This window comes from Panthera leo, chromosome D4 (assembly GCF_018350215.1).
Source record: "Panthera leo isolate Ple1 chromosome D4, P.leo_Ple1_pat1.1, whole genome shotgun sequence".
NCBI classification, from domain to species: Eukaryota; Metazoa; Chordata; class Mammalia; order Carnivora; family Felidae; genus Panthera; species Panthera leo.
Window position 1 is genome coordinate 30,811,751 of NC_056691.1, and position 12,377 is coordinate 30,824,127.

Consider the following 12,377-nt stretch of genomic DNA (forward strand, 5'->3'; position numbering starts at 1 on the left):
ATAATTTTGAATTGGGAATTCTAGTTTATTGAAAATAAATCTTATTTTGGGTAACAAATATTTGAAGAACTGTACACTTCTGAACATTAATAAACACGTTTCTTTTATCAACTTTAGAAAATATCCAGAACAGGGGCGCCTGGGTGGCTCGGTCAGTTAAGCGTCCGACTTCGGCTCAGGTCATGATCTCATGGTCCGTGAGTTCAAGCCCCACGTCGGGCTCTGTGCGGACTGCGCAGAGCCTGGAGCCTGTTTCAGATTCTGTGTCTCCCTCTTTCTCTGCCCCTCCCCTGTTCACGCTCTGTCTCTCTCTGTCTCAAAAATAAACGTTAAAAAAAAAAAAAATTAAAAAAAAAAAAAAAAGAAAATATCCAGAATAGAAGTCTTTGAGTGGAGCTTATAGCAATAGTTTTCCTTAACTATTTATAATAAATGATGAATAATCACAGAAGATCATTTGCAGCATCAAAAGAAAATACATTCAGATTTCACTTTGATAATTTCACCTTCAGGAAGTATTTCTGAGTGAGCAATATGTAGAGGGTCTGTTTCAGTTGTTTGAGATACACATTATGAACAGAACATAAAAATTCCTGCCCTCAATGGAGGCTTTTTAAAATTAGCATAAAGGTCCTTAATAGGCAGGCAGACAGAAAATTGACTCTTCCAGGGTCTCTAGATGTGGCATCCATGTTGGAATAAAAGCCCACGATCTGGAAAGGTCATCAGCCAAGTAGGGAGAAAGAAGCATTCATGGTTATAGCACAGACCATGGTCTCCAGTTAATTATTATACAGGGAGTTGTCCTGTGGGCCTACCCTAGCAAGGGGACAGCAGGTAAAGCCTAAGTGTCCAATCATGGGACTTTGTCACCTGTACTCCCAATGAGTGACTCAGACTACCTGGGTGGACTTATTTCATCCTAATGGGTAGATGATCTTGAACTTAATAGCAAATCCAATCACAATTCTAAAAGATTATATATAAAAAAGGGTATAAAGGAGATGATTCTAAATATCTTAAGAAACTGAAACTTAAGAAACTAAGAAAGAAGGACTCTTTATATTACCAACTATTATAAAAGCAGAGTGAACAATAATCTCTTGATTATTTTTAGGGAATATAGCACTAACTAGATATTATCTTCTGTTTTTGCAGATGCATCTTTGCAAGGCCATTGGCAGCTCTAGAGTAATAATTTAACCGGCATCTGATGTTCCATTTCTGTAGTCCTAGGACATATTTTCCTTTTCTTGATTCAAATACTCTTCAGTGAAAAAATTCAGTATCAGGCTAGAAAAGGAATATTTTGGCTCATATGAGGTATACGCTAGCCTTGATCCCAAAAGGTGGATATGTTGCTAGTATAACAGAATGCAGGGAATGGGTCATGAGCAGCTCTGTGCAATATCTTTACAAATGGCAATTTAGAATATGAACAGATTTAAAATCATTAGGAAAGGGGTGAATTATCGTATGTGGAGCACTGGATATTAATACAAAAGAAAAAATTGTATTAGGTCAAATGACATCAAAGGAAGCACTGGACGTATAGAGACCTTTACTTTGTATGCAGTTAAAATGGTGAATATTTTGCTCTATCAGTATGATGATGGATCCAGGTAGCAATGCTGGCAATCAGGGTAGTGAAGTCTTACTCAGCAGCTTGGTTCCACTCGGTATTACCATAGAATAGTCACTTACCAAGAGCACCTAGTTTAACAACCCAGATGTCAGCAGCTATGACTTTTCCCTACAGTTCACAGCACCAAAAAGGGGTGCTTTTGTCAGTCTGCAGTTTTACTGCTGGTGTGTCAAGCAGCTAGGCACAGTAAGAACCCAAAATAAAAATGCCAGAAGTTTTATCAAAGGGAATATCTGCTAGAGTTAAGAACATCCTTGTGTCCTGCCCCTTGAGAGGATCAGCCACATCAATTTTTAGGTCTGCATTAATGGCAATAAGGTTGACTAGTCACAGTGCCCAAGTGGTTCTCACTAGCCTTTCAGTGAACCAGGCCCAATTAGAGTAACCTCTATGAACTGAGGGCCCTACTGAGCCAGTAGCTTTGCTTCACGCAGCAGAATGGGGGATAAATTTCCTCTGTAAGGGATAGCTGCTATCACCTCATGTACAGCTGAGATACTTCTGGGACCAAGACAGCTGTATTCTTAAATATACCATGTGCATTTTACACGAGGCCTGAGTACTTTACATCTTGTTAGCCAGTTAAGTCCAAGATGACACCCTAAAATTGGAATATCAAGTCAGAGTCAGGTGTCTAGTGTAAAAGAGCCCAAGAGTAAGCTAATGGCTGCTTTACAAAAGGAGTATACTTCATAGCCTCATTAGGGTATCAAGTCAAATAACCCTTCTCCCCCACCCCAAGGGCATCTCCTTTTGCTAGAAATTCCAATCAACAGAATGACAAGTCACAGAGACTTGAAGCCCAAGGTAGTCATTAAGGGCTGTGAGACCTCAAAGTTATCTTCTTTACACACAACTTTTCCTGACTAGGAGAATCTCCTCTGAGTTATGGGAAGGGGAAATATAGTATAGAACACATTCCTACTATAGTTTCAGATTTAGAAATAATCCCAGTATACTGTACTGGCCTAAAGGGCCTCCTTTATTCCAAGATCAAATTCATTTCCCTTCCCTACTGTAAACCCTGCCCTAACAACATTTTCTAAATCTAGATACGCTCTAATCACATGGAAATTGATAAGATGTTGACTTGGGCACTTGTATCTCATAGATCCAGAAAAGTTTGGACCCCTTTCCTCCCTCAAAGTTCCCCCAAATACTTGGGTAGGTGTCAATGGCCTTGTGTCCCCTTTGGAGACAGGAAAATTTCTCTCCCCTAAAGCAGCGAATATTGGGGTATATGGAGGTAAAAGGAAGTGTGGAAGGAGAGGGGCTTCATGACATTAAGCCACATTTACTTTAGTTGCATGAGGTATACTCATATTTTAACCAAAAAACCTTTCAACCTTTTGGTTCATCGAAAGCCCTGTTACAGGTGTATTATTTATTTCATTACATTGAAAGAAGGTGATTTTTTTTAAATGAGTTCTCTGATGATCTTTGAGAGACTCCTCCCAACACCACACTAAAGTGTTATACCCGCTGGTTGACATAAGCTTGGCTTACTCAAATAGTTTTCTACCTCCCCAGCAGAGGGATGGCTAAATTATGTTCAAAAGCAAATAGACCTAAACATTTAAGAGCTTAACAAAAGCTTACTTCTTAATTATAAAATGTTCAAATGGTAAAGATGGGAATGAGAATTTTGTTCCACATAACCCAGGCACCCTTTTATCTTATAAAAGCAGTGCCATGTTGAAGCATGATACCCAAGGTTGTCTTGGGTCATCTCTGTTTTATTCTGACAGTATCCCTGTAGTTTGTCAGGGAGGTCTTTTGTCAGAACTAGATACGGCATACAACATGAACATTCAAAGTCCACCAGCCCTATTTGGAGGAAAGGGAGACCCAGACAATTATGTGTGAGTTATCTTAAAAGGCATGGCTTCTTTCAAGAGGGCTTTCCATAGTATCTTGAAAGGAGTATCAGCCTGTGTGCATTCTCTGATATATATTCAAGGTTGCTTTTTGGATAAAGGTTTTCCTACATTCATATGTATGTGGTTCCTCTCGTGTGTGGATTTTCTGGAGTCAAATGGATTGGTCTTTCAGCCACAATGATTTTCCACAGCTATTATATCAACAGGATTTCCCTCCCTCCCTGAATTCTCTGGTAAATATTTAGGGTTGACTTCTTAGACAATGTTCTAAATTCATTACATTTATAAGATTTCACCACTGTGAATTCTCTGATGTATTCTGAGGTTTGATTTCTGGCCAAAAGGTTTCCCACATTTGTTACACTGAAAAGGTTTCTCTCCTGTATGAATTCTCTGATGATCACTAAGGATTGCCTTCCGGACAAATTTTTTCCCACATTCATTACATTTAAATGGTTTCTCCCCAGTATGAATTCTTTGATGCACTCTAAGGGTTGATGTCCGGGCGAAAGTTTTCCCACATTCATTACATTTAAAAGGTTTCTCTCCTGTGTGTGTTTTCTGATGTTGAATGAGATGGTCTTTTCGCCAGAACGATTTTTCACATTCGTTACACTGATATGTTTTCTCACCACTATGTGTTCTCTGATGTATTCTGAGGTTTGACTTCTGACCAAAAGTTTTCCCACATTCATTACACTGAAAGGATTTCTCTCCTGTGTGAATTCTGTGATGATCTCTGAGGGTTGACTTTTGAACAAAAGTTTTCCCACATTCACTACATTTATAAGGCTTCTCTCCTGTATGAATTCTCTGATGTCCCCTGAGGGTTGACTTCTGGACAAATGTTTTCCCACATTCATTACACTTATAGGGTTTTTCTGCTCTGTGAATTCTCTGATGTGTACTGAGGTGTGACTTCTGGGAGAAGGTTTTTCCACATTCATTACATTCAAATGGTTTCTCTCCTGTGTGAGTTCTCTGATGTTGAATGAGATGTCCTTTTTGAAAGAAAGATTTACCACATTCATTACACTTATAGGGTTTTACTTCAGAGTGACTCTGCTGTCGTACTTTGTGGGCTGATATGTGGTAGGATTTCCTATCTTCATGATATTCAAAGGATTTATCCCCAGTTTGTCTTCTGTCATTACATACTAATGAGTTCTCTTCTGTGACAGTTATCTGAGGTTGAGTGAAGTATGACTTCCTGTAGAAATTATTCCCACTTGCATTACATTCATGTTTCACAGCCATGTTGAATTTATTGTATTCTTTGAGAGCTGACTTCTCACAGAAGGATCTCCCACATTGGTTAAGATGAGGGTATTTCTCCCCTGTCCCAGTTCTTTTATAGTTAAAGACAGTTGTTTTTTCATTTTTTCCCCTAAATCCATCATTTTTATAGGATTTTTCTCCTGTGTGAATATTCTTATGTGTAACACAGGCAGCCTCATCATAGATGGTTTTTCCAATTTCATTATATTTAAAAGCTTGCTCCAACGTTTGACACTTTTGACTCTCAGGAGGATTTTCCTTATAACTGAAAGCTTCCCCACTTCTATTATATTCATATAACTTCTCTCCAGTGTGATTTCTCTCAAACTTAATTTTGAAAGACAGATTTTCACATATACTACAGCAATCTGGTTTTTTTGTTGAATAGTTTCTATTATTAATGATAAATTGGGAAATATTTTGCAAATTTACTCCCCATGAGTCATATTTACAGGACATTTTTGTTGAAACAGGAGCTATGTGCAGATTAAACTGTTTTCCCAAAATTTCCTCTTCCTCTCCAGTCAATAGTTTATTATTAATGGATATTACTTCCTGAAAGTGGTTGTCTTTGATTTTCTTGTTCCTCTTGATCAGGTAATCATCTCTGTAATCTTCTAAAATGGAGATAAATTGAAAACATCTTATAAATCTTACATTTCTTATGGCTGGGACACAGACATATAGCTTATATTATATTTCACTTTTTGTTTTTTTTAAGATTAAATAATTTGTGTGTATATCTTCACTCTGCTTTAAAAAACAATACAGTGAAAATGAGAGAGGAAACTAGTAATAAATACATATCTTTATTTGGGTTGTAATAAATTGGATTTTCCTACCAGGGTGGAGAATGATAAAATTGAATAGACTTTTACAGGAGTGGTTATTTTAGGGAGCAGAAAAATCAGATAATGGGATGAACCCAACTGGACTATATAAACTTAAGTACAAAAAAAATTAGTATTAATTAAGTAACAAAAAAATTAGGAGATAATGAACACTGATGGGCTAGGCCCGACAGAAGAAGAGTTTGCTTTGAGGAAATATATTATATAGCCCTACACTATCTAGAGGCCATACTGGTAAAATACTCAAGAGTCTATACTTCCAATTTGATATCCCTTATTTTCATTAAATCCTTCAACATCAAATTAAAATTGAGTACAAGATTCCTCATGATTAAATTAAGAAGTTTACAGCTCAGACTCTAACCATCTTATAAGTTATGGAAATACAAACAAGTGAAAAAAGATGAAAGAAAAATCCATTTTTGCAACTAAATTAGATTCACTGCTCAATTCCTGCTGTGGTACCTTTATCAAAGTTGAATAAGTGTACCTGATCACCTCATCCTAATTTTCCACATTTCAATTTGATGTGAGGGGTATACTTTATATATGTATGCAAGTATGTACGCTCTGTGGCCAGTGTGGGGCCTGAACTCCGGACCCCGAGATCAAGAGTCACATGCTCTATTGACTGAACCAGCCAGGTATTCCAAGGGGTACAATTTTAAATGGAGTATCATGGAAGGCCTTAACTGCAGAGATGGCACTTAAGAAAGCTCCAAATCATTTATGAATTCTAGATGCTCTTCCTTTGAGGCTTTTATGAGTTGTAAATATCATTTATTTTTGGTTCATCTCTTCACTCTCTTAAGTATGAAACATGATTTACATCTGCATAAAACTTATATGTGCAATTTAACAGTACCGAGTGAACACTGGTGTAATTAGAAACCAGGTCAAGAAACAGAACCCAAAATGGGTCTGCAAAAATCCCTATTTGTCTCTGCCCAGTTACAACTTCATGCTTAAGAGTTCATACTCTCCGAATATTTATATAATTGTTTCCTTGGCTTTCTTTGTAGTTTTACCACCAAAAAATGAATTCCTAAAAATGTAATTGAGTTTTGCATTTCTGACATTTACATAAATGTAACCATACATGCATACTTATATTGTTTGGTTTCTTTTGCTTAATATTATATAGCTAATTATCCCTTAAGGAATACAACTATTTTTTCATCCTACTGCTGATGTACCCAATTTTAAACAAAAACAAACAATATTGCCACAAATATTGTTTTCTTTATCCTAGAGAATACAATCATGCCTTTCTGTAGGGTATACAGTTAGGAAAGGAATTCCTTGGTTACAAGTTATATAGAACTTTACCATGATTTGATAACATCCTTCTGATAACACAGTGGTTTCACCAATTTACATTTTCCATTAGTGAGTAAGATTCTTTAATATTTCACATCCTCATCAGGACTTGGCTTTGCCAAACTTGTTAATGTCACCTCATACATCTCTCATAACACTTTATATTTTATGTTGCACTCCATGAAAGCTAATGAGACTGAACACATTTTCAAAGATTTAATGGCCATTTGAAAGTTCCTGTTCAGGCTTTCACTTATTTTTTAGTTGGGTTGCCACCTTTTCCTATGTTGACTTATGGAAGTTTTTACATTTTCAGGATACTTATCCTTTCTAGGTTACTTGTACTATATACATATTCTGCTACTCTGTGGCTTGTCTTCTCATCCTTTTAGTGGTATCTTTTATAAACAAAGTTCTTAATTTTAAAGTAGTCAAGTTTATTAATCATTTTCTTTTGACTGGTGCTTTTTGCACCTTTGAGCCTAAAAGAAAAGTCTTGAAATATAAAGGTTTTTATCACCAAACTGACCTTCTGGAGTCTAACCACCCCTACAGAATTCTATCTGCTAGTGCTCAGTAGCTCACCTTGGTGGCTCTGGTTTAAGAATTCTTCCTCTAAGAACCAAGGCTCCTCTCCTTGCTCCAATTTGAAGATTACTGCTGGTTTGAAAATACAGTTACCTGTAAACAGGGAACAATGGAGTACTTAGGACAGATGATGAGCTTTTTAGTCTCCAAAAGTGTAAAAAAGATAGAGCTTCAAGAGCTGCATCCTGAAGATCCTGGTTTGGATTTATCATGGAGAGCCGACAAAACGCTCCTTTTATCTTCAAAAGGGCATAGCTAATAATTTTATATTCCTGAATGAAATGCTTAAATAACATTAAAATCTAAATAAAGTATTCATGTGTATTGGTGTATAAAAAGGAAATACTTTCCATGTGGTGTGATGAGGATAAGTTACACTTATATGCTCACCCACTGAGACCAGGTTGTTGTAGTTCTCCAGCATCACATCTCTATACAGGGTCCTCTGAATTGGACCCATTTGCTGCCACTCCTCCTGGGTGAACTCCACAGTCACGTCCTTGAATGACACTGATGCCTGCAACAGTACATTTCTGCTCAATGTGAAGTGTTCATAATTAGGTAACAAAGAAAATACCCCTAAAAACCATTCTTATGTTTACTGTAAAGAGTTTAAAATGAATATAAAGGACGCTCTTTTGAATCTAATTTTAACTTTAATTTTTTGAAATGTTTATTTAAGGGGGGGGAGGGAGGAGGGGCTCAAAGGGAGGGAGAGAGAGAGAATCCTAAGAACACTGTCAACATAGAACCTGATGTGGGGCTTGAACCCATGAACTGTGAGATCATGACCTGAGCTGAAATCAAGAGTCAGATGCTTAACTGACTGAGCCACCCAGGCACCCTGATAATTTTAAGTTTGTTTCGGAACTACTCAACTAGTAAAAACGTTCAAGAGTTGATGCTCAACTGACTGAGCCGGCCAGGTACCCCTAACTTAATTTTTGTATTTTTATGAGTTCTACACATGTACTATCAATAAGTATATTAGTAAAACTTTTGTCTTAAAATTTTTTAAAGCACAAATGATAAATTTCCTCCAATTTTTATCCCACACCCCAATATACTACCCTGGGTATATTCTAGGGTAGGGGCCAGCAAATTATGACTTGTGGCCAAATCCAGCTTGCCACTTTTTTAAATAAGTTTTTATTGCAACATAACCACACACACAGCCAATCATTCTGTACTGTTCATGGTAGCTTTTGTGCTGTAACAGCAGAGCCTAGTACTCCCCTCAGAAACCTTAGGACTATAAAATGTGAAAACATTTACTATCTGACCCATTAGAGGCAAAGTTTGCCAACCATTGGGCTAAACCAGTCCAATTAAAGGAAAGATTAACAGCTTAAAAACAACAACCCCCCCCCCCCCAATTAATAGAGAGGGATATATTGTAGATTGAAAATAACAGAATGGAAAAAAAATACACGTAATTATGAGGCAAAAGTAAGTTGGTATGGTTATATTAACATGAAAAAAAATAAAGGTAAGAAAGTATCATAATAACAATTTATGATCCTTTTAACAGAAGATATGAAAATCATAAATTGGTATGCATTTGAAAGCACAGCTTCCAAATACAGTCAATCCTAATTATTCACTGATTCTGTATCTGCAAATTCACCTAAAATTTACTTCTAACCTCAACAGTTATGATTTTGCAGGATTTATGGACACTTGCAGAATGGTTAAAAAAATTTGAGTGCTCAGCACATGTTTTTCCAGCTGGAACTGAACAAGATAATGCTTTGACAAATGTTTTTTTTGCAGTCTATTTAGTGCATTCTTGGCATTTTTGTGCTTTTTCTTAGTGTTTTCACTTTTTAAAATGCTCCCCCACCCCTGCGTAATGCAGAAATGCAGTCTAGTGTTCCCAAGAGCAGGAAGTTTGTGATATGCCTTAGGGAGAAACCAAGTGTGTTAGATAAACTTTGAGAATTAATTATCATGCAGATGGCTGTTAGTTCTTGCTCGTGAATCAACAATATATTAAATAAGGTATTTTTAAACAGAAACACACATAAAATAAGACTGCATATTGAATGGTGGACCAAAATGTTGTGACTGGAAACTCACAGGAACTTAACCCTGTACTTCCCCTAGGAACAATGATTCAGTATTTGCTAATTCAGTGCTCATAGTGATTTTATAGAAAATAACCACTGAGAATAGGGAGAATCAACTATGTATAAACAAAAGTTAACAGAAATGTTATAGAGGGATCCATAATTATAACTGGTGATTTCAACACAACTCTCAACTCAGAGGGCAAGCAGAAAAAAACAAAACAAAACAATAGAGATTTAGGAAGAGATCAGCAACAGCCAAGAGGAAAAATCTGGCCCACTGTTTTTCTTCATTTAAAAAAAATATTAATCTTTATTTATTTTTGAGAGAGAGAGACAGAGCACGAACAGGGGAGGGGCAGAGAGAGAGGGAGACACAAAATCTGAAGCAGGCTCCAGCTGTAAGCACAGTCTGATGTGGGGCTTGAACTCATGAACTGTGAGATCATGACCTGAGCCCAAAGTTGGATGCTTAACTGACTAAGCCACCAGGTGCCCCTGTTTTCATTTTGTAAATAAAAATTTATTGGAACACAGTCATGTTCATTTGTTATGTTATCTATGGCTGCTATAGCCCTACAACTGTAGAGTTCAGTATTTCTAGGGATCCTATCTCACACAAAGCCTACTATGTGACATTTACAGATAGAATTTGTTGACCACTGACACAGAAGATTTACATGACATAAATAACAAATTTAAGTAACTGAAACATACAGGATAATCTAATCAAAATATTTTCTGGCGCATTTTGTATATTAAAAATAAAAACAGTAAGTCTCATCAAATTAGAAAAGATTACAAACATATAGTTTGACTTTGGCTTTTAGTTCAGAGATATAGAGAGCTGAAAAGAGCAGCCTTAAAACAAGAACAAGCTGGGCAGGTTGGAAGTTAAGGTATTTTAAAAAAATCATCAGAGAAATGAAATTGCATAACAAATAATTTGAAATGAGGGGAGAGATAAGCACTGTAGGGAGAATCAGAGCCCACCTGTTTGCTTACTGGACCTTATGCTACCAAACTTCACATAAGATAATAGGAAGATAAAGGTAGAAAAAATTTAACAACCTGCTAAAGACCCATGTGCATAATGTTAGAGTGTGAAGTCCCTGGGGATGTGGTGTGTGTCACAGACATAGTGTGATTTGTACCTTTTTGTGAGATTTTCTCCAGGAACCCAATATGTCACAGAGAGGATTGGGGCACAATTAAGAGGAAGTCCCTTTCTGCCCCATGTGATGCTGGCTAGTATAGGGGGAAAAGAGTTATTGTTTAAATCCACTCAGATCCATATTGCTTATTTCCACTACAGAACACTTAATCTGTAAGGGAAAAGTAAATAAAACACATACCTTGAGGCCACTGATGGTATCTTTTTGCGGTAAGGGAAGAGCAATGGCAGATGCTACCAAAATGTTGCCCAGACCCATATGCCCTATTTTTCCCAAGTAATAAAATGGTGAGATGCAAGTTCTTAGTGCCTAAGACTGAGGTTAAATTAGAAGATGAATCCCACTTCCAGAGAACTGTCATTATTTGACCTGTTTGGAACATACCACTCATAAGGCTATCTTCATTTGACATGACTTAAAGCTCACACACTGCAAACAGCATTTTCTGAGGACATGACATTAATGAAAAAAAAAAGGGATATTGTTTACCATCATAGCTACTTCAGGCAGTTTATAACAATTAAGGAAAACAGTCTAATTAAAAGCTTAAAGGGAAAAGCTGGAACATGGTATATCCAGAAGGGGCTTTGAAAAGCTCAGACATATCTCTGGGAATCTAGAAGGTGGCACACATCCTCTGGGCTATGTGCATATTCAGGAAAATATCTGAGAAGGTACTAAATTTGCTTCTGATTAACCTTGAGACTCTCTGAAAGAAAAGTGAAAGTGAATACAAAATATCAAGTTACTGTTGAAGGCATATCCCAACATAAGAGCATCTTGGCAAAGACTGGAGACTTACTGGTTACAAATATTTAAGGAAATCATTGTGCAATTGCTGATATTTAGCTAATGGAGTGGAGACTTTAGTGGCCACATATGACAAAGAATATAGGTTGTAAATATTCTGTTCAACAGAGTCACTAAACAAATAGCAGCAGCGGTTGGTGATATTCAGGTGATATATGTATATATACATACCTATTTTAAGATTTTACTTATTTATATATTTTTAATGTTTTTACTTATTTTGAGAGTGCACATGTAAGCAGGGGAGGGGCAGAGAGAAAAGAGAGAGAGAAAATCCCAAACAGGCTCCAGGCTGTCAGTGCAGAGCCTGACACAGGGCTTGATCCCACAAATCATGAGACCATGACCTGAGCTAAAATCAAGAGTTGGATGCTTAACCACCTGAGCCACCCAGGCGCCCCTAAGATTTTATTTTTTAAGTACTCTCTCAATCCAACGTGGAGCTCCAACTCACAACCTCAAGATCAAGAATCCCACACTCCACTGACTGAGCCATCCCAGGCACCCTGGCGCATTATATGTTAAATGTCAGGTTTTCCATAAAAATCTGAGACCTACAAATGAAAAAGTATGGCTCATACACAGAAAAAAAGAAAACCCTAAACTATATATGAAACAGTGTAAAACCTGCCTCTGAGGAAGTCCAGACACTGGACTTACTAGACAAAGACTTTCAATAAACTGTTTGAAATATATACAAATAACTAAAGAAATATATACAAATAACTAAATAAATATATACATACAAATATATACAAATA

The 12,377-nt window shown here is 36.8% G+C and overlaps 1 protein-coding gene across 1 annotated transcript in view; it reads right to left on the reverse strand.

Moving 5' to 3' along the window:
* Nucleotides 1-376: 376 nt before the first annotated feature.
* Nucleotides 377-12,377, reverse strand: part of ZNF510 (zinc finger protein 510) — a 35,324-nt gene continuing 23,323 nt past the window's right edge. The window contains exons 4-6 of the mRNA XM_042912457.1: nucleotides 7,953-8,079; nucleotides 7,560-7,655; nucleotides 377-5,420 (exon numbers count right to left, since the gene is read on the reverse strand). Of these exons, the coding sequence (XP_042768391.1) occupies nucleotides 3,808-5,420; nucleotides 7,560-7,655; nucleotides 7,953-8,079 (1,836 nt within the window). The 3' untranslated portion in view covers nucleotides 377-3,807. The remainder of the gene's footprint in view (nucleotides 5,421-7,559; nucleotides 7,656-7,952; nucleotides 8,080-12,377) is intronic.